This window comes from Ixodes scapularis, unplaced genomic scaffold (genome assembly GCF_016920785.2).
Source record: "Ixodes scapularis isolate PalLabHiFi unplaced genomic scaffold, ASM1692078v2 PGA_scaffold5__190_contigs__length_132052651, whole genome shotgun sequence".
In the NCBI taxonomy this organism is placed as follows: domain Eukaryota; kingdom Metazoa; phylum Arthropoda; class Arachnida; order Ixodida; family Ixodidae; genus Ixodes; species Ixodes scapularis.
In genome coordinates, this window is record NW_024609880.1 from 107,220,553 (window position 1) to 107,248,290 (window position 27,738).

At 46.2% G+C, this 27,738-nt stretch overlaps 1 protein-coding gene across 1 annotated transcript; it reads right to left on the reverse strand.

Annotated features, from left to right (window-relative positions):
• Positions 1–1,640: 1,640 nt before the first annotated feature.
• On the reverse strand, positions 1,641–27,312 carry LOC8027692 (phospholipid-transporting ATPase ABCA3-like). Its single transcript, XM_040502216.1, has 17 exons — positions 27,265–27,312; positions 27,013–27,130; positions 26,485–26,639; positions 24,699–24,854; positions 23,819–24,029; positions 22,976–23,225; positions 21,731–21,810; positions 19,210–19,571; positions 15,973–16,254; positions 14,066–14,342; positions 13,435–13,560; positions 12,243–12,476; positions 10,346–10,560; positions 8,499–8,789; positions 5,768–5,955; positions 2,516–2,822; positions 1,641–1,850 (listed from the first exon to the last, which is right to left on the reverse strand). The coding sequence occupies exons 1-17, from the start codon at positions 27,310–27,312 to the stop codon at positions 1,641–1,643; spliced, it is 3,510 nt and encodes a 1,169-aa protein (XP_040358150.1).
• Positions 27,313–27,738: the final 426 nt, after the last annotated feature.

The following is a 27,738-nucleotide window of genomic DNA, read 5'->3' on the forward strand; positions in this document are numbered from 1 at the left end:
CCCTTAGCGCTCGCTAAAGCGTTGGGCTTCACTGACAGTGAAATCGGACAATGCACAGCAGTCTGCCCAGCTACGGGGCAGAAAATAGCCGCCAACGACACAAACAGTCCTGTTGCAGACACGGAAAGAAGACTGGAGGACTGGTGGCAGAAGATCCACCTCAGGGATCATTAAGATACTACGCTGCCAGGCTTGGGAACACTCGTAACTCGATCAGACGACAATGTTCTCGTCCTTATGAGAACGCCAAGTTGAAAGAATTAATAAAACAGCATTCTTCTCTCTGGAATCGAACCTGGTACCTCCGCCCGACAGCCAAGTGCAGAAACCATTCGGCCACGTACGATTTTTTTCTTCATCTTTATTGCTCATTATACGCGCTCGCTCGGCGACGCGCGTGGCAGTATTCCCTCGCACTGACAGCATTCGCGACGTTTTTTTCTCACCTTTTTGAAAAAAAAAAAAAAGCAAGTGCGCGCGTACATAGCTTTTATAGGCGCTGAAGATGCGCGAGCGGAGATTCCCAAAACTGTACATGACGTCACGCTCAAAAAAAAAAAAAAAAAAAAACAACAAAAAAACATTTAAATACATAAAACAATTTTTTTTTTTTTGCATCCGTCGTGCACCTAGCTAAAAAAAGGCTATTTGTGACTTTGGTGAAAAAATGATGGCGATTTAAGTGTTCTTTTTTCCCTCATATGCAGAACCGGTTCAGTTTCGCTTTAAATAACGAACGAGCGGTAATTGGTTCATAACACTGGCTATATTCTGCACATCATTAAAGGGGCGGCGCAACAAGTTTTCTCCGGGCGTCCTCTGTAGGGTGCAGCGATCCTCTCTCTAGAGCACTTTACGGGAAAGCAGACGTTCCAGAGTGCAGGAGCATTTACCAACGAGAAAGAGTTTAGACATATTCACAGAGGTGGGAGAAACGATCTTCAGTATTTATTTTTATTTCGATGTTACCGACCTATCTTCTTTTTGTGCCATTTTCAAAAGGGTTTCCCAGCTGCTCGTTGCTGATTGATGCCTTTTTTGTTGAGCTGGGGCAGACGTTTTACAGCAGTACACTGTGTAAACGCGATCTTCACGTTTTCGTGGTGTCAACGTGTACTTCATCTTGATTGTATTGATGGCACCAGAATTATTGTGTTGGTTGGTGCCTCGTCTTTTTATGCTTGAAGCTTTTTCTGCGTCTTGAATCTTTTTAATTTTTTTAGCCCTCAACAAGTTTGTAATATATTACGAATAAACAGATAGTTCACAAAAGTTACACAGTTGTCAAGGTTTCTTGATAACCCATATTGGACGAAAACGCACACGTTTCCTTATAAAGGGCTTTTTGCTGAGAGCAGAAAGGCCACAGGAAAGTATCGTATTTTCTCAGCCCTGTCTCCGATAAGGACGCCCGCATTATCGTTCTATATGCACATGATCTTCGTATGTTTACATTAATATCACACAAAAAGAGAGCTATATGCACTCTCTGGTCCCTTTCGTGTTCCCGATGCTAAACATTTCATAAAAAAACAGTAAAGTGAGTTGGAAGTAATTGAATAAATATTAAAATATACGAGGGATGTCAGATCGGTTAAAAAAGTGGCTAAGACTAATCTCCAATGATATTTCGACGGGCGTCACGTCTGGGTCTCTCGCTGGAGCATTGCAAAGTGCAGGAAGACTTGCTCCAGGGTGAGCTGCGCCACGGAGTAATCGACGACGTTGAAGACGGATTTGACCTGGTCCATGATGTCAAAGATTTCGGCCCAGGTCATGCTCGTGGCCGGTAGGTGGTACTCGAGCAGCCCGTCATGCACCCCGATCAGGTCGATGTTAGGCAGTCGGGCCTGGGAACACCGCAGCGAAATAGGAGATCCCATAAGTCTATCAGGGTACACGATATACTATATATAGGGTGGTTACAGTGGAGCTTATACGCCGTAAAACAAGCCATGCAATTCAGTGCCTGCAGATAGAAAACTAAAAAAAAAATGCACCGAATGTGGGCTGAGGTGGTGGCACTGGTTTACGCTGAAAGAGAAGAAAATTTAGCCAGTGCGGTACGAGTGCTAACCTGGGGTATTAACGCGCATCACGCAGTAGTGATGCACGACCTCACGCCGATACGATGCTCATCCAGATCGAAGCGGGCAGGGGTGAGATTGAACCAAGGATCCCTTGTTTTTGCAGCGCGAGCTTTCGCTTCACATGCTCCGAGCGACGATGCGTTAGCACATTAGACCAACGATCACTACTAAAAAAATGAAAGACGTTTACAATCCCCTGTAACGCCGAATTGGAGCGCAGCTCTTGAGGAGGAGAAGAGGAAGGTACTGAGAGGAGCCTATGCCCCTCCTTCTCTCCTGCTCGCCTCCCATTTAGGGGAAAAATTTTTCCGCCAAATTTAGCGGAAAAATTTGCCCATAATGCACCGCGCGGTTACGCCGACGCCGACGGCGACGCCGCTCAAGCCGGAAACGGGCGCCTAAGAGCTGCGCTCTAAAAAAAATACCCAAAGGGCCAGAAAAGTGGGGATCCAGGAAGTGAAGTCCGCTAGGATGAAGCGCATTTTGCGAAGCGAGGTGCCAACCTCCATGTATGCCTTGATACCCAACACTTCGGTACCGATGGATTCCTCGCTGCTCAGCGAACTCATGGACGTGGCGGAGGTGCAAGACATTCGGGCTCCGGACACCTTGATCATGATGGAGTAACCGCTGCCGAATTTGTTCTTGAGGTGCTGCGGTGAGCCCAGGCAACAGAACCGGCCGTTGACCATGATCACCAGGCTGCTGCACATGGCCTCGCACTCCTCCATGCTACCAAAGAGAACACATCAAACGTAGAACCCCGATTGTGGAGTGTTCAAATTGGGTTTTAGGGCTGGTTAGGGTTGGTTGTTAAAGTATTTATTCAATCGATGCTCAGTTCTTATTCTTAGCAATGATGCTTATGGTTAACGCTTGCGGCTAATGCTTATAAAGTTGATTTTTAGAGCTGGTTTATAGGGTAAAGGGGGGTAAAATGAGACGCGGGGCAAAATGCGACAGCTTGTGTACAGCGAAATTTATCTCCCATACAAGCAATCGTGGTACGTTCAAACGTGACCGAGAGGTATCGCAACTTATACACTTTGCATGTGTAAAAATTGAGAGCTATCGGCAGGAGTGTTCCAGAGAAAGTAAAGCCGAAGTTGAAGAAACTGAATTCGTCTGTGCGAAGCGGGGAAACTGAATTCGTGTATAGGTTACGTGAAATAGATTTCCCCGCTAAATTTAGCGGGAAATGCACAGACGGACGAAAGGACGGACGGGAGGATGAACTTGTTGGAAAGGGGGGGGGGGGGGTAGCGTTAAAAAAATCACGTCATAAATGTTTTTGGTCCTCTAGACTTCGTGGGCGTACTATCCCGCAGTTTTAACGTCGTATATACTGGGATATATTCGGTACGCAAACTGAAATTCGAAATATATGCTATAATTTTCCTATTTTCGATTGACGCTTTGCGCAGAATGAAATGTCCATGGCATTCTAAAAAAAAGAAAAAAATCACGAAAGGCCCAATTACGCTATCTAGTTTGTGTTTGGACTATTACTTCATTTTGAATAATTTCTCGTGTGTTCCCGCATCGAGTGGCGACTGTACGGTCCACAACTCGTGTACTTCGTAGGTTTGTAGACCCATGTAGCGTCGTTGTCACCTGTGGGAGGTGAGAATGATGCTGCGCCCGGAACCCATGAGCCCGACGAGTGTGCGCCAGAGGCAACGCTTCGCCACGGGGTCCATGCCAGTGGACGGCTCGTCCAGGATCACGAGGTACGGGCTCCCCACGAACGCCACCGCTGTGCTCACCTTGCGCTTGTTGCCGCCGCTGTGAGGAGACAACGGCCGGGATGACTCGTGTCGCTCGAGCCGATGCCACCATGCTTAGAGTAAAACCACATTGGGAGCGTGCAACACCTATAGGGGGCGCGCCGCTCCGCTTTGGCTGCCACCAGTGGCAGCACGCTCGCTGGCGAATCGAGTAGACGTATACTGGGATAGAGATGATTCCGGCGCTTGTCGCCTGCGCCTGGAGGGGATCTACGATATCAATTTCTAAATCTCGCGTAAAAAAAAAAAAGACAAAAAAAAAAAATCAAAGGAAAAAGAAGAGAAAAGTTAGCGCCTACTGCGACCCCGAACGTTATGCATATAGCGCTGAGCTGAGGTCAGCTGACATGAATTATAAACTATAAGGTTGACTGCTACACTGGGCGTTTATGCCGTGGTCTGGTCGCGTTAAACGCAAAATGCTTCTGCTATAGGAGCCGCACCGTGGCGCTACCGTCTTGTCGCGCGCTTCCAATAGTCGCTGAAAGCTCGGCGAATACCGAGCGTGGCCTGTATTGTTTACGCTTCTTGCTTTTTGATTGGTTCTCCGGCGTTGATTTCAGTTAATACCTTTCCAAAAACCCCGATCTCATTGGCTGTTTATCGATAATAAAATTATCGGGACTCGCCATTACCAGTGTTTTTCTTTTTTAAGCTGCCAGTGATCATAGATACCGAAAAGCTTAAAAATACGATGCAACAATTTTTTTTTTTACGTTCAGTAAATATCGCGTAGAAGTATTCCTCGACATACATAACTTGTAAAAACGCGTTTTCTTTCTTTTCACCGCAACCGCAGTTGCAGAAAAAAAATTCGAGAAAAAACGACAACGTTTACCGCTCAACTCGCAGCCAGGACAAGAGGCCGTCTGATCAGGAGCCATTAAGTGCCGCCTGTGTTTAACATATAAATTGAGACCACGTGGGGATCTTTTAACGTGCAACTTAAAGCTCGGTTACACGGCGCTTTCTCCGCAATAGGCCTCCGTCAGACTGCGGACACCTCGGCCGGGATTCGAACCCGCCACCTGGGGACCCGTAGGCCGGCGCTTTGCCTCGGAGCCACCGAGGTGGCTGTCGAAATCTCGGAAATCGCACTGTTGGCGTTGTACCCCGCAACTTGTTCACCACGTTTTGCGAAGGAGAGACTGAAAGGCGACGCCCGCTTCCATTCTCCGAATTCCACTCCGAAGAAGACGCTTCTTGGTCAGGGGCGTTACGTTTGAGTCTCCGTGGGTCTCACTAGTGTTACGTACCTGGAACGCGTCTCCGGCTGGTGTGTTTACCACGTACCAAAAAGTGGTTCCTTGATTTCCGCCTGATGACGTCATAGAAGTATCACGCAGTCGCCGGTCGCGATCCTGGCGGTCGTGGATGTGGCAGACGCCTGTTCTACAGCAGGTTGCTCTCCAGTGTGACAATCCACGGAAGCTCCGGCAGTCAGAAGTTGGGACGCCGCGACGACAGCGACACTCGAGTTTGCTCGTGATTTCCGACAGCATTTCTGCGACCAATTACGAGGATCGCGACATCGGACAGCGTGATACTCCGGTTTTTATCACTTTGCTTGTTGCCACTTTGGTACAACTTTTGACGTATGGGCGGCGTAGGGCGCTAAACACACCGGCCGGAGACTCGCTCCAGGCACACTGTGTATAGTGAGAAACGTTCCTACCCGATATCATTGCACGGCCCCTTAAAAAAAAAAACAGGGCGTGGTTGATTTTGTTCGTACTTTTTTCTTCGTGAGTTGTACCTTGGCGCTCCTGCCGGATAATAATGCAACCTCGTTGGCTGCGCGGCGATAATAAGATGTTTGTTAACTCCGCACGCCCCGCGTCTTTTAAATTCTCAGCGACTATAAATGATAGCGTTGTGACGTCATCCGACCTGTACGTCCTGAGCGTCTTGTCCAGGTGCATGTGGAAATAGAACAGCTTGGCGAGCGCCGTGCACACGAGCGGGATGTGGGACTCCGGGATGCCCCGGATGCGGGCGTAAAGCGTCAGCACCTCGCGTCCGGTCAGGAACTCCGGCAGGGCGTCGTGCTGAGGGCAGTAGCCGATGCGCTTCGACACCTGCGATGAGATACACCCATACATTTTGAGGTCGAACCATCCGTATGACGTCTCCTGTCTAGTAGCTTCCATCAACATTTACACCGCGATCTACAGCATGTAAACTAACGCATCTAGGGCAATTTAGACGGCCCGCAAAAAATCGGTTTAAAAAAAAAAGACAGCCGTTTACAACTTCCTATAACGCCGAATTAGAGCGCAGCTCTTGAGGAGGAAGAGGGAAGGGTACTGAGGGGAGGGTATACCCCTCCCCACGTCATCCTCCCTGCTACTCCTCCTCCCCTCCTGCCTCCTCCTCCTCTACCCCTCCTCCCTCCTCCTCCTTCTCCTCCTCCCCCTCCTCCCGCTACTCTTCCCCTCCTCCTTCTTCCCTTCTTTTCTCCTCCCCCTCCTGTTCCTCCCCTCCCCTCCTCCTCCCCTCCCCCTCCCTGAAACGTCACGAGGGCGGCGTTTCGGCATGGTGCCGAAACGTCACCGCGGTTACGCCAACGGCGACGCGGACGCCGACGGCGACGCCGACGCCGACGCCAACGGCGACGCCGCTCAAGCCGGAAACGGGAGCTTAAGAACTGCGCTCTAAAACGTATGGAGCTGCAATTTACTAGAGGGGGGCAAGTAGGCGGTAGAAGTTTACACGGGAAAAAAATCATGAAATGAACATTATTTTAACCCCAGAGAGTGGGGACAAGGAGGACAGCACGACACAGACCTCCTTGTCCCCACCATCCAGGGTTAAAATAAAGTAAATTCTCAACCAGCTCGGCTGCACCCCTGCTTTAAAAAGAAATGAACTTACCTCGTTCAAAAGAAACAAAACAGAGACCTGTTCCGGGCAGTCTAAGGCGCCACTTCGCAGACGATGCACGCGTAGGGAGATGTGCTACCGACAGATGGCTTACGCCGCGTTGAGGGAGCGTCGGCCAATTCTGATTATGATAGCAGAGGATCCCGCAAAAGAACCAGAATCGGCTGGTGCTCCCTCGACGCGGCGCACGCCATCTGCGCGCAGCACTTCTCCCTACGCGTGCATAGACTGCGAAGTGGCGGCATAGATGGCCTAGAACAGGTTTGTGCTCTTTTATTCCTTTGAACGAAGTAAGTTCATTTCTTGATTTTTTCACTGCAAACTTGTACCACCTGCTTGCACCTCCGTGGTAAATTGCGACCGGATGCTCTGAGAAAATGATTTTCGCGGGCCGCCTAAAGTGCCTTAAAAGCGTTAGTTTACATGCTATATTAGCCATTGGCCTGTGCTAAGAACGCCCAGGAGCTAATAACTCTCCTTACATCGTACATGAGGACGAAAAAGAGTATTTGCTAGAGAGCCTATGTTTGAGAGAGGGAGCAACCGCTGTTCAGATTGATTGCTGGTGCGCGTGCGCGTGTTGTCGTGTGGCAAGGAGGACAGCGAACGGAGAGGCTAATCAAAGCTTAAAGACGCTTGTAGACGATCGACACTTTTCACCTCCTCTTCGGAGCTTTTATTGCAAAGGCGGCCCATAAACCACGTGACCTCTTTTGAGTACTTCGAGTCCCTTTCAAATCCAAGCACACTTGTCCTTTCAGCCTGGCTGAAAACCCCTTCACTGGTTTCTTCTTTCTCGCAATAGGTTTAAGCTCTCCTCTGCCGGATGTCCTATGTCCATGGAGCAAAAGTTCAACTGCGGAGAGGTTATCTTTTTTTTTTTTTTGGAACTAAGAGAAATTTCATTGATGTGTTTCGTCTTTTGAAAGTTTTGAGAGAAACAGATTAGTTCACGATACTGCAGCATCGCTGAAGCTGAAAAAGTTGTCCCCACCGAACATTCAGCATTATGCGGAACTACAGAACAAGCCTAAAGTTTACTAATTGATTTGTGCCTCTAAAGTCGAGGTCATAAAATACGCTGGACCTTGATCATTTTCTTGGGATATCTAACTACTATAAAAGCAATTACAGTCCGATAGGAGTTAGATTTTTCATCTGAGCGAACCGTATTACACTTTAGATTTCAGGGTGCTTTTAAACCGAATGTTAATATTGCGCTTGCGTGTTAATTTCTTTTTCATTTTTAGCCCATAGCTTTTAGTTGCAAGCATTATGTCAGTTTAACAAACGATAGACAGTATAACTAGACTTACTCCTAATCTATATTGAAGAAAAGGGTAATGAAAGCTTGTATATGGCTTCTCAAAAAGTACGTATTTGTTCTCGTGCGATAAAGAGTAGCACATCACTTCGAACTGCATGAAAAGAGAAATTTTTCATAAGTTGCGAATTGCGAATGTCCAGTAACTTAATAAAAAAAATCAACTAAGACAAAAAAAAAAGAATTGGAACCCGCATTAAAAAAGCTGGTTCGGACATTTCATTTTTTGTTATACCGATTACGTTGTAATCTCCTATGACAGCATACGACGAGATGGTTGCTATCGCAACCGAGGTCCCCGTAACCTCTTGTAGTGGAACCCAAGGAGCATGAATGCAGTGAGTTACACTCAAGTGCAAATATTTGACCCAGCTTTTAAAGTTCGTATGCGTTAACCAAGAGGCGACAGCGTACCTCTCGGGGCTTGTGGACGACGCTGTAGCCGTCCACGAAGGCGTCTCCCGCGGTCACCTTGATGGTTCCCGTGAGCATCTTGAAGGTGGTCGTCTTCCCGGCGCCGTTGATGCCCAGAAGACCGAAGCACTCGCCGCGCCGGATACCCAGGGACAGGTCGTTGACGGCCTTCGTGTTGCCGTAAGAGCGACACAGCTCCCGCATCACGAGAATGTCCTTCGCAGACAGTTCTTCGATGGGAGTCGTGATGATGCGGCACCTCTCTTCGGCGACGTTGTCGTCCTCCAGAACCTGGTGACGCAGATGCCAAGAGAAAAATATACCGATGTCATAGCGTGTTAAATTCCGAGTACTACCGCGGAGAGTTTGAGCTGAAACGGCCCTCCGTGTTTCTTCAGCTTTTTTGGCAGTTTTTCAAGGATTATTGGTTTAATCTTGACTTGGAACGTGAAGCTTAAGTCTTAGCCTATGGAATCTTTGACAGTTTGAGGAATAGCTGAGCTTGTGGTACCTGTAGGCATAGTAAATGTCCAGATCGTGTATTTCAGCTTATGCTGTATGGGCCAGTAAGAGGAGCTGCGATGCTTGAGCTTGAAGCACTGCCCCTGCTTAATTAAGTGTAGAAGAAATAAAATCTTATAGACAAACGCAAGACGGCTACGGTGGCGGTGCTGTTTGTATGCGCATGCGCGGACTCTTTACCTCACACAAATCTGGTTTCTGCGCATCCGCAGTGCTACACATGATGTGGGTAAACGTGTTTTTTCTTAAAGGCAGTGTCTTAACAGTGTTTATAAACAGTCTCTGGCGAATGTCACAGCTGTAAATTAATTTGGATTACGCCGGCTGTTTTGTTCCCAATAGTGGCAGGTTTGCCTTGACGTACTTGTTAAAACAAGGTTCCATTTGTCGCCAGAGAAAAGGCAGCTTTTCGGGAATGCGCGCGAAGACGTGGCTTTTCAGAAATTAAGGACTGAAATTTGAAGGACACTCTTGGAATCCTTTTTATTAAAAAAAAAGTACCAATTTTATATTGTGATATGCCACTCGTGTTCTGCCAGATTTTGTAAAATAATAAAGCCATATTTTTAACACATTTTGGTTTGTCAGAAGTTTGCTTTTGGAGCTCAATAACGGCAGCGATAAAAATGTTGCAACTACGAAGTGACTTGATAGGAAAATCACAGCATAATATTGAATTATAGACTGACCACAAAATGTGTGCACAATTTTACACTTTGGAAACACAAAACGCATTGATACTGATTTATTTGTAAGTGAAAAGGGAGTTATTACACGTTGTTGCTGTAAAGCAGGCTTGGACACACCCGTTCCTTAGTGAAAAAGCCATTTGTATGAGACATTTCTTGTGTCCAATAAACACATACGAATCATGCAAGATATATGAGAAGACATAAGTACCACATAACAGCTATATAAGAACATATAATAACCATATAATAACCATATAAGAAACATAAAAAAGCTTCTCACAAGTTTCTTATATGGTTCTTATATATCTTACATAGCTCTTATATAGCTCTTATATGGTTCGTATATGTTCTTATAAATCTTGTATGATTCATATGTGTTTATTGGACACTGAAATTTCTCATACAAATGAGATTTTTAAATAGGATTTCTTGTATTTAAATCTTACTACGATAAAAACAAGTAGCCCTTGTCATTCATCATTAGCATGTAATGAGAGCGAGCTGGCAAAGCAATCTTAGTTACTTTAGTGCGTTCAGTTCACACAAAATAAAACGACGCCAACGGCGAACACGTTTACGCAATTAAAATGAAAAAAAAAAATCACCGTGGGCGGGCCTCGTCACGAAGCGTACCTCCGTCTCCACCTGGTCGCTATGCGAGGTCGTCTGTATCCTGCTGATGGAGAGCCTCTCAACAAAGTACGACGCGTTCTTCTCAAACATCCACAGGACCAGAGTCCCCAGTATGGCGTGGACACCGAACGAGAGGATGGCCCAAGATATGTGCAGTGAACCCCAGTCAAAGATGTCCGGCTGCCAGTTGATGCACTTAAGCCCCTGGCAGTAATCTGAAGAAAATTCGACAAGACTAATGGTCAATGGCCATGAACCTGATAAAGGACTCAAGTCACTGGTAGTAACCTTAAAAGGATCGGACAAGAGCTAGGGTCTAGAATTATGGGCTTGTTAAAAGATTCAAGCCACTGACTTGAAGAGGATTGGACAAGACTTATGGTCTATATCCCTGGACCTTGTAAAGGACTAAAGCCTCTGGCAGTAATCTGAAGAACATCGGACAAGACATATAGTCTATGGCTATGTATAGACTTGGTGAAAAATTCAAGCCTCTGGCAGTGACCTGGAGAGGATATTAGTAGACTCATGGTCTATGGCCATGGACCTGGTAAACAACTAAGGCCTTTAGCAGTAATCTGAAGAGCATCAGACCCGACGTATGGTCTATGTTCATGAACCTGGTAAATGACTCAAGCCCTTGGCAGTAACATGAAGAGGGTTGGACATTGCTAATAATTAGATTTGCTTGTTTTCGGGGTTTTATTTGTCTCTTAATATCGGGCGTGTGTTTTTCTGTCTATTTTTAATGCGCACAAGAAAAATAATACTCGTTCATTGGGATTTATGTCGAACAATACAGGACACAGACTACTACTTAGAAACCGTTTCGGAACCAATAAGAGAAGAAAACGAGATGCAGGGTGTGGTCGCCGAGAAAAGGAACACCCTTACTGCCAGTTCAGAAAAAAAAAAGGGGGGGGGGGGATGAGCCGTATATTGGGAGAGCTTGGCTAGTTTATGATCTCGCCGCCGTGACGCCCCTCTCCCGAGTGAGCCAATCAGTCCGCGGCGCAGAGTGAGAGATGCGAGAGCATGCGCGCGAACTCCCGGCTGCTCTCAGCTGTGCGGTGAGGGCCGCCATTTTCATTCATTCGCCCGAAGGAATGCATGGGATCGACATCCAAATTTCGCTTCTTTCCTTTTATTTTGCTGACCCTGGCAAGAAAGTGATACAGTGTTATTCTTCGGTGGGTTAAAAAGCGAGTGAATTAAGTTTTTTTCGTTTGCCCGCAAACGTTCATTCAGGCGAAAAAGAAGTCGGCCCGTAGCAGATGATCGACGCATAGCCTCAAGACTGCTCGACGCCGAACGCGTGTTGCGTCAAAATGGCGGTCGTTTCCTCTTTTCCTTTTTGCTCCCTCCTTCCTCTCTCGCTCCTTCGGCGCTCTCCTCCCTCTCCAGCTCCTTCGTCGCCACGCCTACTGGCCAGACTCTCCCAATATACGGCTCTGGGGGGGGGGGGGGGGGGGGGGGGGGGAGCGGCTGTGCTTCGGGCCAAGACAACTGTCGGTAAAGGTGTCCTTGCGTGAAGCTTGGCTTTTATTTATTCGAAGACAGCTCCTATCCGGGGTTTTTCGGTTCTTTCCCAATTCAATAAAACCGCTTCGGAGGTAATTTTTGGAGGTTTATTGGTATGAACCGAAAGCGCGAAACACTGCTTGTGGTACTGAGTAAACTTGTATGCATAAACACAGAGGACGAACACGAAGGAGGGGACAAGGACAAACGCTTGTCCTTGCCCGCTTCTTCGTGCTCGTCTTCTGTTTTTGCACAAAAAAGTTTACTCAGTACCATGAACCAATAAACCAAACATCAAGTTTTGCAAAACTATAGGTCGATGGCCATGGTACACGTGGTTCATCGAGCGATCGAATCACGTCGACTCATCATTCACCTTTGCAGCAGTACCGGGCCCTGTCCGGGTTTATTTCACAGATCACGTTCTGGGTGGACGCGTCGTTGCACACTAGGTTGAAGTGGGTGTTCCGGTACAGAGTGCTGATGGCGCGACCGAGACCGTACATGGGCGCCAAGGCCGTGACTACGCTGTCGATGCTGGTCGCAAGGTCCATGAAGTGTTTCTCGTTTTGCCACTCTAGCAGAGCTACCAGAACGAGGCTCGAGAGACCTGTAAAGCGCGCAGCATAACTGGAGTACTTTTGTTTTTTTCGTAGGTTTGACATTCTGTTTAAAGTAACGAACTGGAACAACACGTCATCGAGAAGGCCGCAGTCATATTTTTTTACGTCTCTAACCGGAGGCCAGTCAACAACTCTGGAACGGAGTCGTTCCTCGACTCCTTTGCAGTCCCAGCTTGTATAGCAATACGGTATCGGAAATGACTATTTTATAGTCTAGTCGTCGAATTTTAAATAACGAGGACATGGGTCGTTTTGCCTCACTAAGGTTTAATAGATTATCACACTTTCATGGACTCTAAATTATAGGAGTGTTTGACATCCTAGTAGCGAATGTTCAATCCTAGACGGTCAGAGGTATGTACACCAAGGTGATCGGTAGATAAGCTAAGTTTTTTTGTTTTTTTTTTTAATTTCTGAAGCACCGGTCGCATGAACCCAACCAGAGGCACTAGACTCGTCAAATACAAAGTTGAAGAAGTGTGGCGAGCACACCGATTAGACTTTGGCGACAAAACCGCGGTGTCATCGTCGAGAGAGTTGAACCTGCTTTGAGCTCCGTTGACTTCGGTCTTAACTTTGTGTAGGATGAGCCTCGGGCCCCAGGTCTCTGGGATTCCTTTCCCGTTTAAACGCAAAATAGAAAAAGAAGGTATTTGGCTGAAAATTTGTTTTGGATTATTAATTTTATTTATTTCCGGAAACAAAAAGTTGACATTTGAGAAAGCAGACATTTTTAGAAAGTAAACTAAGAAAAAGTTAAGTTCTGAAAAGAAGAAACAAGAAACTTGTATTTGGTTCATAGAAAATTAATTGGGCACCCACTACTATTTTACTTTATAAAATTCCTGACTGTCTTTACTGGATTCGCACGGTTGATTTTATGCCAGGGAACACGCTACTTACAACCATGGGAAGTGTTGGCGTTGTTTACTGTTTAACGCTTACCTATGGCAAAATTCACTGTGCCAATCCTAACGCACGCAGAGGAGTGGGAGTGAAATATGAAGGACGCTGCTGCAACCAGCGGCAGCGCCGAGCAGCCGTAGTAGAAGAACACGAGGAAGATGACCACTGGAAGGGGACGTGAAATTCTTTAACTTGGGCACAAGCACTGGCTTGTACAGTCACTGATAACGTAAGAAAAGCGGGGCGGGGTGAGTCCTGAGCACCCTATTATCGCTTCACTGCCAAAGAGATGGAGCCGCTAGACGATAAGAACACCGAGAAATGAATAGCAAAACACAAAGTGTGAACACAAGACACGTACTTTATTGTCTAAGCTATGCAGCACAAAAATCAGATAGCAGCGCATAAAATAATGCAAATTTAAAGATAACAATACAAACTTTAAAACTTGCCTACTTTTATTCCGGTGAGAGTAGCAGCATGTTGTCCTATGCGAGGACCTCAACGGGTTTGCTCGAAACTTCGAAGTATTTGAATGAGGCAAATTGACTGACTATTTGTCGCGTTTGTTTTTCTCGTTTCGGTGTCGTTATTTGTAATCCGTTCGCAGCGCAGTTTAATCAGAGCATGAATAACCAACTAGCCCAATCTTAAGCAATGTTAGACTCACCCTGTTCCTTGCCGTCGGCAAAGCCTGGCACTCTGGAGAAGATCAGGGTAGCGATGACGATGGCGGTGGACAGCAAGTAGATGAACATGCTCCAGGTGAGGTTGGCTATCCAGTAAGCGGCCATGTTGAGCCCGGAAATTCGTTGCAGGTGACGCGATCCGCTCACGTGATCGATGACTAAGAAGATGGCGAAGCTGGAGACCAGGAATGACGTGCCAAAGACCGCCTGGTGGCCGATTTGGAAGCTTTCTCGATGCATCGTGAGCAGTTTGTTGGCCTGAGCAGGAGCAAAAAGAGGGACACATCTTGGAAGTCAATGTCAAGAGATTGGAGCTCAGGTCTTAAAGCGGTGATGCAGCAATTTTCTTAATTGCAGTAGATACCGCTCAGAATTCTTCCTTTGCATTCGTTACCAATGATACACACTTTACCTATGAGACACACATTTACTATGAAACATACATTTCCTATAAAACACATATTATCCATGAAACACAGGATAAAATCGGCAGCGTTCATACCTTCAACTCACAGCTAGAACAAGGAGCCAAGTCAGCTGATGCCAATTATATGACGCCAGTAGTGATCATAGCCACGCACTCAGGCTGGCAAATCACAAAGCTGCAGGGCACGCGCTGATTTCTACACAATGTTAAGGATCGGCTACTGTTTCCATCGCAGCGATTGAACACGAGCCACTACCCGAGTGCATGTCGAGGCATTGAATGTCACGAGTTCAATTTAAATGCTCACGCAGTGCTCGTGTCCACCTTATGAGCCGCATTTAAATATCGTCACCGCGGGGATTGCAAAGCTTGGAGACAAGATCCTCGGAATCGCATTGTTGACAATGACAACAATGCGATCCCCACAACTACGTCATCAAGCTTTGCGAGTGGAAGACTGAAATAAAACGTCCGCTTTTATTCTTGAAATTATGCATTGACACAGAAGCTTCTTGGTAGCGTGGCATTGCGTGGCAGCATACTTGATTCCCGCTAGTGTAAATAAGCTTGTGCAAAATGAAAAAGAGATTCCCACCCAATGTCGTTAGACGGCTCCTTAAAGAGTATATTTAGAAATATTGGCGCTCGGAGTCGGCTCTAAACAATCAGTCCTTGTTCACACAGACAAAGTCACCGGGATGTCTGTTCATCCGTACGAAACAAAATGGCCAGTGCTCATTAGTACAGATCAGAAAGGGCATAAAGGGTTTGAACGCCAGCAGAAGCGCTCAAATGAATATATTCTGAAGACCAATATTCATCATGTCAGCGAATGCTTTAAGGCACTTTAGACGGCCCTCAAAAATTCGTTTCTCAACGTATCACGCTGCAATTCACTACAGAGGTGCAAACAGATGGTAAAAAGTTCCCGTAAAAAATAATTTTGTTAAAAGTAAAAAAAAAAAAAAAAAAAAAGAAGGAAATTTAGGCAATCTACGCCGTCACTTCCGAGACGGCGCAAGCGTAGTGAGAAGTGCTGCCGGCAGATAGCTTGCGCCGCGTAGAAGAAGAGCCGGTCGGTTCGGGCACTTTTGCGGGATCGTCTGCTCTCATAACCCAAATCGACCATAGAATCGAAGCGGCGCACGCCATCTTTTGGGAGCACTTCCCACTGTGCGTGCATCGTTTGCGAAGTGGTGGAGTAGGTTGCCCATAAGAGGCTTGTTTTTTTTATTTTTTTTTTTTCATTTTGAATGAAGTAAGTGCATTTCTTGAAGTTTTTTTACTGCAAACTTCCTCGAACAGCACAAAACCGACAACAACAGAAACATATTGTGTAGTAAATCGCAACGCGATACGCTGAAAAACCGATTTTTGCAGGCCGTCTAAAGTGCCCTGAAAGCGTTAGCTTATATGCTGTAGTACCAAAATGACGAGATAACGAAGCAAGTTTTGATTTACCTTCTCTTCAACAACCCTAGGAAAAGGATGGTTGATGATCTCCAGTTTCACGCTTGAGTTTGCCAAGGTCTCGTGCAGCAGAGCCCGCTGGTACGCCATTAGGGCTATGGCAGGAGTGTGAAACATTTGGTTGTTGAAGAAGAGGTGGACCACGCGTCCGGCCGTAGCTTCGTCCATAGAGTCCATCGCGATGAGTGTGTTCAACATGAAGTCGCTGCTATCCCCCAGGGTCTGATCCAACAGGTAGCCGTTCATGTTGTCCTCCACCGGAAGCGCCATCACCTAGAGACAGGATCGTCAGTGGCAGCTATTGATTGATATAAAAAATGAATGCAGTTTACAGCTCCCTGTAACGCCGAACTAGAGCGCAGCTGTTGAGGAGGAGGAGGGGAAGGTACGGAGAGGGGGCCATGCCCCTCTTCCTCTCCTCCTCGCCTCCCATTTAGGGAAAAATTTTCCGCTGAATTTGGCGAAAAAAATTTCCCGCTAAATTTGGCGGCGAAAATCTTCCGCTCAATTTGGTGGGGAGTTTTTTTCCGCTAGATCCAGCGGGAAATCTTTTTCAGCTAAATTTAGCGGGGAGATGTACCCATCATGCACCACGCGGTTACGCCGACGCCGAAACGGGCGCTAAGAGCTGCGCTCTAAAAGCAGATTACCTTTGTATGGTGTTTCGAATAGTTTTGGTAGTGTCCCGATTGCGACGAGTCCTCGATGTCTTCGTGTTATTTTTATAGAAGGATATATGATTTTCTGTCAGCGGCTTCCAGACATTGAGTCAGATTTTGTGCAATTGGGCAGTTCGTTTACCGATTCTACGGTGACAAGGAAACTAGCCAGTACATATTTTTATGGTTCAGACAAGTTGAATGTGCTTTACAGCAACATAGACACCACGCCGTGCTTGCTCCGTTCACCCTTATGTTCAGACTACGGTACGAGTGCGTGGCCGCCGGACCAATCAGCCGCCTCCCTCTTATCAGCTGACCCGGCTCTCTGCGCGTGGGTATGAGTGGGAGCGCAATGACGTGGCAAAAGAGAGGCGTATGCGGGGTCGCACGAGGAAGTACCTTCCACGGAAGTCTCAGCTTAGGGGTGAATGGAGTATAAGAGTGCTATAGCGTTTGTGGACAAACATGTTTCTACAAGAACGCTGGAGGTATATAAGAAAATAAAGCATTTTCTTCGAGCTAAAAGAATATTCTTGCATCACTGAGATCATTTAGGAAGTTCCGAAAATAAAAACGACGAGAAAAAAAAAAGTCGATATTCGTTTTGACAATGTGCACATGAAACATGAGGACTAAACCACTGGAGGTGGATGACACTTCCGCGTGAACTGTTTCTAAGCCTTACCACTTCCGACTTATTAATGCGTTGGCATTAGTACCTATATGACAGAGCAAAGCTGACGGCGTCTGTCTGTGGACAAAACAGTGGAAAGGGAAGCTCGCCGCGTAGAGAGGAGGAGAGTAGTGAAGGACGAAGGCAAGAGGGAGAAGGCGTCACGGGGCCGAAAGCCAACGCGCGCCCGGAGGCTGGGTCGAGTCCGAACTTGCAGGTGTGAGGAGCGCGTATGCCTCGGTTTGTGCTACAAAATCAGTGTAAACCAAGTACTAGCGCTGGTACAAGCAGGCGGCAAAAAAATTAGAGGAAAATCCACCGGTGGATACTCAGGAAATGCGTTAGCACGACTCTTGGGCACGGTGGAAGAAACACATTTAGGTGATGACTCTCCGTTCGACGCGGCGACCGCATTTTGTTCGGGCACCGAGCGCGCTTCACTCGCACGGGAGTAGATGGCGCCAAGTATGGCGTGCCCCCCAACCGGTGTTTCTTCTACCACTGCTCCAAGTGAGCGTCATTCGATAAAGCTTCAAACAAGGGCACTCGCTTTGCACAGTTCCGGTACCCCGAATTGCAGTTGGGAACGAAATACTTTTTTCCCATCTTTATAGCGTGGCTTCTTCTTCTTCCGGTTAGGGCTCAGCTTCGTGCACGATGGTGGCACCTGTGATCGACACAGCACCAAAGCAAAATATGAGGCCAGCCACTGGCCACACACCACCACCACAGCACCACACCGCGAAAAAGGCGAGCACGCTACGCCGCCGACACCGAGGCCGCCGAAGAGGGACCCCATACCGGAGCGCCCTCCGCGGCGGCGCGGAACTAACTATTTCTGGTTCGAGGCTAGCTCCGAACACGATCTGTTCGCTCTCTCCCCGCGGTAAGAACGGCGAGTGGCATCACCTAAATATGTTTCTTCCACCGTGCCCTTGGGAAACGCCACACACGTTCCTCTTTGGGAAACGCTAACTCTGACCAAAGAGGCAGAAAAAATAAATAAATAGAGGAAGCAAAAGTGAAAACCAAAAGAGAAAGCCAAACAGAAAGTGAAGGGCTCAGCGTTAGCGTTTCTCTAGGGTAATGCTAACGCATTTCCTAAGTATCCACCAAAGGATCTTCCTTCATATGCAGACGCGATCATTTTCTGTCTGCATGTCTTAGGGGAAGAATGTTCACGGCTGAATATTCACGGCCATTTATTTAAGGACACTTTGCAGACACGTTTTTAGATGCCATATGATATTTTCTTTCCTCGCATTTGTTTACGTCTTTTACCCGATGAGGTAGTGTACCACGCTATGGAGACTATCCAGTGTGGACATGTGCTGAAAACGTCGATTGATAACGCCAGCACGCAATTGCAGGGAAAATACCGTGGCTTTAAGTGACCCTCATGAAGGTTCACATTCAGCAGCCGCACTCTAACGAATCTAGCGCCTCTACTTTTCTGAAAAGCACCTGGTGGAGTTAACTGATGGCATCTACGGATGAAGCTTTGCCCACATAACCTTTATTCGCTTACGTGGACAAGATTCACAATCTGTTCAGGAGTGAAAAACTGAGAGTCTGCGCTGTGGAGCAGAGCATGACTTTTCAACATGCGCAGCGCCACAGCTTACGTAAATTGTCTTTTCAAGCGCTATGCTGGAAAGTAGACACTCCAGAACTGTTAGAACAAAAATATAGTGACCGTAAGTGCACTCCCCAATAAATCGTATGTTACACTTTCAGCTGCATCCGACTGACAGCATGGAGCGTTTTCACCATTTCACTAACGCTGACAACGTGAATCGGTTCCGAACGGCGTCTGTTCAAGCTGTCAAGAATCCTCCATGACGACCGAGATTGCCAAGGAGGTAACCGTAGCTTGAAACCGTATGCACGTACCCTATACGAGTCAAGCTGATTCTTAAAGGCTTCGATCAGGGACCTCGACTTGTTTCCGCGGAACGAGTACGGCACGGTGCTCCAGTGGATGCGGTTGATGTCCAGGAGCCGTGCGCTCGGGATGTACACCTTGGGAAGCAGGTCGATCCAGGTGAGCGTGAAGCTGAGAACGGCGAGGGGCACCAGGAGCTGCGAGACGGTGAGTTGGACGTTGCGCACGCTGTTCAGCATGTTCATCGTGAGCAGCGCCCAGGTCTGCTGAACGAAGAGTCGGAAGCCGGTGTTGGTCGGAGACTTTTCTCCAGATTCATCGGAGGAACCGCTGGCCGGCATGAAGGAGTTGAGGATGCCGATGAGCTGGCCTGCGAGGAGAATAATGAACGACAGGCTCTGCGAGGCGAATTAAGCTGAAGAGAGGCACGACCCTTGATTGTTACAAAAATCCTTGGCTCCTGGAGCAGAGCGAATCAATTTGCAGAGGCACACAAGATTCTGACACTGTTCCTTGCTTGCTTCGCGGGCTCTCAGCGCGAAATTGTATATGTGTCTTTGTGCGTATGCGTGTACTTGTGCGCGCGAGAGTATGTGTGTGTGTGTGTGTGTGTGTGTGTGTGCGTTTGTGTGAGTTTTGGCATCATCGTCATCATATCTTTAATCAGCATCGAAATTGGCTCTCTCGCTACTATATCTTTCTTCGTCTTCTCCATTTGGAAGTGTAACGGGCTAGAACATTCGTTAACGTTAACATTTTCGTTCTTCTGTCATCCACACCAATCAAATTGAACTGGGCTTCACGGGAGCATTTCAATGATTACGTTGGTGTTTTCCTAACTAAAAATAGTCCTTGGATGCATAAAATATATTGATACACGTATATTGCTTCAGGACACCCAAACGTGCGCCATTTGGCATGGGCTTCCTAGTGGTATACCGTTATTCGCACAAACAAAAATAATATAAACCATGCACAATGAAGAACCAGCCACGACACTATTTTTCACAGGGCACGGTGAATGAAACGTCCGTCTCCGATTTGTGTCTTTAGCGTCCCATAAGCGATTTCAAGACTCCCCTTTTATGCTTAAAAACTTAGGCGCGTACGTGTTCGTTTTGGTGAACTCGTTCCCCTATTTGCCTTATTGGTTTGCACGCATATAATCGTACAATCGGTTTTTACTGTCGGATTTAGTGAGCTTCACCAGCGTCCGCCGGTGACGAATCTCGAGAGGTATATGAATGGAGACGTGTTTCCTATGCACACACCCTCGCTCACTCCGCCTATTTCTCCGTCGAAGTCTTCCCCGCGTATCAGTCGGGGCAACTGCTACTGTCGAAGAACAGATTGATCCAGCGCCGGTTTGTCTTGTTTCGGGGCTAATAATGAAAGCCATTTCTAAAGATCGCGCACAATTCAATGCTACCCGCCCACCTTCGTAAATATGGCGTTTTTGATGACTCATATTGGCTGGGAGGCGGAAGGAATCTTGTAGGCCTAGACCAACGTTACTAGAACACTCAGTTGGGAAACTCGCCGTCGAAACTTGGGCCGCTCTCGTCCACCGAGACCGAGCTAAATACGACAACAGCGCCACTCTTTATCATTTGTCAGTACTGTGGTCACCTTGAGCTTTTAGAAAGCATGTTTTTGCGTAAAAACAAACGGAAAGGAGTCTTTTTGTATGAAATTGATTTGAGTTTAGTACTAAATGATGGGCGCGTGATGTTTTTAAAATCTTTAGGTTGCAGGGTTTCGCGGCAGAATTCATATTGTTTTTATACAACCATGCCTCAGCGGGGCTTTCAGGTAGCGCGTCCCGGCCTATGTAGGAAGTCGCGGCGCGTCCGCTGAGGAGGCGGGGGTGGCACCCCTGTAACCTCTTCCGCTGCATCTGTTTTGGCTCCAAAATGGCCGATTAAAGCCAAAATAGAAGTAGCGTACAGTTTCTCGAGTGGCCGCTGCGGGAGAAATGGTGGCGTTGTGTTCGTCATTAGCTCGGTTCTCGAGGACAGATCGGGGCCACTTTTTCAGATAGGTCTCTATGGCAGTTTTCCAACGGAGGGTTTTAGTAACGTTGGCCTAGACTCAAGACAAGCTCAAGATAAGCTCGAGACAAGACAAACTATGTTTCGCTTCACATTAAGTCCGACTGAAGCCAACGTCAATCAGCGCCAAAATTGCACCGTCATGACTCTCGTTGTCCTTGATAGTTGGCCATTGCCGCGTTTAACCCAACCACAAACAGCGAATTTGTCGTGATCTTGCGTGTTTTCTGCGCAAAATTTGTTTAGCCGGTGATAGTGAATGAACAAAAACGACGAGAACCGTGACGAGGCACTTTTGACTGGTCGATTGGCTCCGTCGGATTTGGGCGATCGCTGCGCGGTCGGTCTCGACGTGACACGGCGTATAGGGAACACTTAATTGCACTCGAGAATTACAAGGAACGCCTGTAATATAGCTTCTGGCGCGCTAGTCACGGCAACGAAACGCTCCTTAGCGGGACACTTGCTGAGAACTTACTTGCGGCCGAATTTTGAAGTTGGCCATCCTCTGTCATGTTTCGAAGTTCGCGCATGGCCTGGACAGCGTAGTCGCCAACTCTGCAGAATGAGATCGACGTCACGAGCTGGCGAAAAGTCTCGAGATACGTCGTAGAAAATTGAAGAGAAAAGCAAAGTCTTATCCCGAAATGTGTAAACTGCTGGGAACGAGCGAGTAAAAGTATCCCTGCCCATCGTGTTGTTTCCTGTTGAGGAGACGGTTTGAGTTATAGTCCACAGCAGATTCTTAGGATGTTTTACTATAGGCTCACAAAAAATGAGATAAGTGGAATGTCACTTGTTAATTAAACACCTATCAACGAGTGGTTTATTGTTTTAATATAGTTTATAAAAAATTAATTGAAAGGACATAAATTTAAGGTATCCGGAAGAAGACACTTTGGTTCTTTTATTTTGTTCTATGCGCTATTACAAATAAAGTCATAAAGTGGGATATTTTTGAGCTAATATATTATATATGGTTTTGTTTTTTAGATGTCGCAGAAACAATTCTCACAAATTCTAAACACAGCGTCATATTTTATGTTAGTTTGTGACGTGACCGCTATATTACGGTGGAAGTAACTCCTACTTATACATTCTGCCGGAACTATGCAGAAATTAACCCCGGGTAAAATCATACGCTCTCATGTTCTGCCCGTGTTTAACAAAGACTGCGGCATACAAGTTTTTGGCTTTTAGCGAGCCTTAATTGCATTTTTGTTTTAAATAACGACGAGTTGGACTTTGTCCAAGACACATATTAAGAAACCGAAGAGAAGAACGCACACAGGTCGCAATACTAACTACAACACAGGACAAGACGGCTCAGAAGATGTCCGTTTCGTTATTGATAGATAGTCAGTATATGCACTTCATATAAATATTGATGAATGGCTTTTAGCAAAATATCCCAGTAAAAAGCTTGCGCAAGTCCGCACACTCTAAAAAAAGCCCGCACGTCTACTTTTCCGGACAACACTCGTAGGGCCAATCACCGCAACGTACGGAGGCAGCTCAGCGAATGACGATGCCGAAACAAGTGTTTAAACTTTAGACCAAAAAACGCAGTCAAAGTTGTGACATTAAGCAATGCAAATCGTCACGCTTGCACTGCTTAATGTCACAACTGCGGGAAAGTAGATGCATGGGCTTTTTTTAAGAGTGTATTCGCTTTCAGACTGCGACCCCGTTAATAAGGATAAAAATAAATAAAAATGGCTACCTGAGAAAAACCTCTTCTAGCGTGGTGACAGAGACGCCAAAGCTGGAGATTCCGAGCTTCTCCTTGTTGTCTTCCAGGTGGCTGAACAGGTGCTTGAAGAAAGGCTGGTCGAAGCGCGAGATGCGGAGGGACAGTTCGGTGCCCACGTTGCTTTCCATCTCAGCGGAGGGCGCGAAGGCCGCCACCACTTCGAGCAGGGTGCGCACATTGCAGACCGGGTTCTTCACTATGACCATGTGATAACCGGCTCCTGGAGCAACAACAGTTTTGTCGGAAAACATTTGAACACTTCATGTGCCATTCAATCTTCGATGTGATTCGCAAAGTGCTAGCAAAAATCTCCACGTGAAAAGTATGACCCGCAACAAACAGCAAATTGATGTCGTATGTGCCACTACCGAATAGTATATTTATAGAGGTGCATTACGTTCCGAAAAATTAGTGTTTAGTTAGATTGAAGTACTTAACTCTTTAGCTTGTAAGGGTGAATCTGCAGTTTTCGTTCGAAACTGGCTAAACTTGCACGAAAACCTCAACATAACCTACTTCTAGGAAGTTTTATAATACGTTAAACGACCTGTTGCGCCGCCCCCCTCCCCCCCCCCCCCCCCCCCTTTTTCCTGTCTTCAAAAAATAAAAGAAAAACAGCTTTGTTGTGGATTTGGTATCTTTTTTTGCGGTTAACGGAGTGATGCAGTCAACAAAGCACGTCTCCAAAGTTTCGGGTTTCTATTGTCAGTTGGCGTTAGGAAGAACTGTCAACAATGGCACTGTGTTAATGACGACATTAAGTGCTTAAACAAAGAAGAAAAAAAAAGAAAAGAAAAGACGTGTATGACATACCGAGATTTTTCTTGAGAAAGAACGAGGTACCGCAGCACTGAATGACGCCGTTAGCCATGATGGCGATGCGATCTCCGATGGCATCCGCTTCTTCCATGGCATGGGTCGTGAGGAGGATCGTCCTGTTGGCCTTTTCAAGTATAAGGAGGTCCCATATTTCTCGACGGGCCGCTGGGTCCATTCCCGCCGTGGGCTCGTCTAGGATGACCACCTGCGCTAACAAAGAAAACACTTTGTAGAAGACTCGATCCGTGCTTAATGTTCGTTGTATGCCTAGTTCATTAGACACTCAACGTGGGCCTTGTATTTTGAAAACACGGCCTCTTTTTTGATCGCAATGCTTCTGGGTTTTAACTTAAGACTGCGGTCTCATGGGTACAACCTTAAACAAGGCATCATCGTATAAGGACTCTTCGTTGAACACACCTGTGACCACGTTACTCTGTGACCTTGAGATCATAGAGTAACGTGACTTTATGCCGTCACGTCACAGTTTAGGTGACGTCATGATGTAACGTGACATCACGGTGTCACATGATGTCATGATGTCACAGTACTTCGTGGCTGCTCTTCGTGACGGTTCTTCATAATGGTTTTTTCAGAATTCAGCCGATAAAACACATTTTGTGTAAATAGGCGCGAGGGGCTGTTTTTGTGTCAACGTAATGTTCATTGCATCGCTGAGACCGCTCGACCTCACACAATTTCAAATTACTGCCGCCGCCACATAATGTTGGGCGAGCTTTGGCGCCGAGTGCGAGAAAAAATAGAGTAGCTGAACACTTCCCACGGCTTGCCCATTGGAGGGGAAGAGTTCGGCCTTACGAGAAACGAGGAAAATCACTCGAAAACGAGCGGAGTTAATACGACACAGCGTCACCTTTGAGTTCCCGACGAGGGCAATTCCAATGGACAGCTTGCGCCGGTATCCCCCGGACAGATGCCTGGCAAGCACCGCCCTCTTCTGAGACATCTTGAGGAGCGAGAGCAGCTTGCAGAGCTGTTGCTCAATTTCCGAGCTTGGAACTCGCTTCAACTGCGTTTAAAGAGCACGGAACTCACGACTTCCTAAAGGTCCATAAATCCTTTCTTTATTTTTTTTTATTTCTAAACTCACCGACAACTTAATGAACGCTGGAATCTTATCTTTTTTCCATGCAGCCAGGACTCCGGGAATCTTATCATTTTTCCATGCAGCCAGGGAAAATTACGGCATCAGTCGTTAAGAACGCCGAAGGACGAATCACTCACCGAGCAAGGGGCGTGGTCATAATAGGCCACGCCCATAATTTCTTCGACTGTTAGTGACTACATACGTATCGCCTTTTGTGTGCAGAAGTCGGGCGCGCGCGCACGAATTCTAATAAAGTATCGGAGTTTAGTTGCGCGGTTAGAGTCGCTGACAGCTTTAGGAAACGCAGGAAGTGGATTATTAGGTTCACACTTCTCGCTTCGTGATTGGCTCTCCGGCGTTCTTACCGGCGAATGCCGCAATCTGGTTGGCTGCGGAGTGAAAATGAGATGCCCGGGACTCGCTTCACCATTCGCTTCTTAACTTGCCAGTGAGTATAATGTCAAATACCAAATGCCCCTCCCCCCCAAAAAAACAACAACAACAACAACAACATAAAAAACAAGTTAAGGGTTTTTTTCCCGGAAAAACGAACTTCACATCGACGAGACCTCATTCTCCGCCCAAAATGTGACACTAGCAATCCGAACCAGATGCCAAAGTTTCAGCACGAACCATTATCTGATTCAAAAGTTTAATGTGATTTGATAAAATTTTCCATGGGAAAATCACGCTGGGTCCATTCCTCAAATACGCGAAACCCGTTTAGAACGAACCCATGCACAGCGAATTATTGTCGATATCGAACTCACGGAAAATTTAAATAAAAATACATGCGAAAAGTACTTTTTATAACGCAAAACATATTGGCTATATCGAACTTGTTCCCTCCGGGAAGGCTTCCAAAAACACGCAGTCGTCGTCTAGCCTATCCCTTTCCGTCAAAAACAAAAAGTAGGGAAGAAATGAAATTCCAAGAGCTCAAGTTGCAAACAAAATTGAGCGAAGAGAATCGATTTAGAGAGGGAGAAAGCTATAAAAAAGACTCTGCACGCACGCAAAGGAAAAAAAAAGCGTCATCCCAAAGAGGTTGCCCACGAAGAGAAGCGATTCAGAAAGAGAAGTTAGCTAAGAACCAAACTCTGCAGACATGCAAAAAAAAAAAAAAGAAAAAAACTTTTTAGGGCGTTGTTACAAGGCAGAAGCGAAGAGATAAAGAAAGATAAGCTCTCGCCTTACAACAAACGCATCGTGAAAGTTCCTTGTAAATGGTCTTTGTTATATCGAACTGATCGTAGCGTTTCCTGCTGTTTTTTTTATAAACATGGGCCTCATTCTCTCATTAAAATTTTCAGAAAATCATTTATAAACTTTTGAATACGAGAATTGGTTAGTGATGAAACTTTGGCATCTGTATCTGACCGCTTCCGTTACATCTGGGCGAAGAATGGGCGTCCAGCAACGCGTATAGTTCGTTTTTGTGGTGAACACAATAAATAATAAAAAAAAGAAAGCTGTAAATTATTTTTGAGACACGCTGTAGAAGTACAAATTATGGGCTCCTCTTTTTTTTTAAAGTCCACAGCGACCTTACCTCAGAGAAAAAGAGGAGGTGTTCGTAGACGGTCATGTCCTTGAAGTGGATGTCTGTCTGAGGACAAATGCCCATGTCTTCGTGAGCGGCTTGGCTTTGGGTTTTCACATTGTGACCTCCGATGAGCACCAGACCCTTGGTGGACGCTAGTTGTCCTGGGAGAAAAAAAAAATATTAAAAACGGCCAAAAACTTGTGATCGGCATAGGACAGTTCCCAAATATTGGAAAAAATTGGGCGTGGGCGTTGTTCCGCCTATTCGCAATTCGCGCGAATCGTTGTTGAACTAGCGAATTAATTAAAAAAAAAAAAAAAACGTTAGAAGCGTATAATTTATGAACCTCACAAAACCACTAGCTGATATTTTCTTACGGTGATTCATTGAGGTGTTTAACGATTTATCGAGGAATATAGTTAGGCTAAGCAGGATATAGATCAAGTTTCCAGTAAGCTGGATCAGCCTCCTGTTTACAGCCAAAGAATTAGCTCTTATATTGAGCAAACGCGCTCACCCTTTTAGAGTTCCTACCTGTTATCATGCGTATTGTGGTGGTTTTGCCGGCTCCGTTGTGACCGAGTAGTGCAGTGATTTGTCCCCTGAAGGCCTTAAACGACACATTGTTTACCACGGGTACTTTATTGTACACCTGTAAAATGTACAAATAATTGCTGTCATACCTATCACCATTTGAGAACTAAGCAAAGACACCATCTGATGCATTAGCGTGTCTTCAAGTTACTATGGCGCCCAAACTATAAACGAGTAAAAAAAAAAAATAACGGCATATGCGAAAGGTGTTAACATTTTTAGGAGGAATAACACTACCATGTTGTTTTAAAAGTAGCGCGGTTCAATAACGAAATAAAGCCAATCACAAATGATTCCGCGCAGAAAAAGGAAAATAAAGATGAATCTTTATCTCAGCAGTCAAATTCTCCGTTAAAATAGACTGCTTTAAACAACAACAACAACAACAACAACAGCAACCGTCACACTTATCGAAGGCAATATAGCTATTATCTCAAAATTAAGATAAACGCGTCAAACAAGGTGAATAGAAAGTTTAGATCGATCGTAGAATATATTGATTACACACGTTCATGCTTATAATCCTCAACGCTGGTTTCCGCCACTGTGGTTAGATGAGCCAATACTCTTACTTTAGAAGCTTTAGAAACTCCTGGCTTGTTGAATCTGGAGGATCTCAATATTGCCCCACACCCTACGATGTTGCGGAATTAATCGGTAGGAACT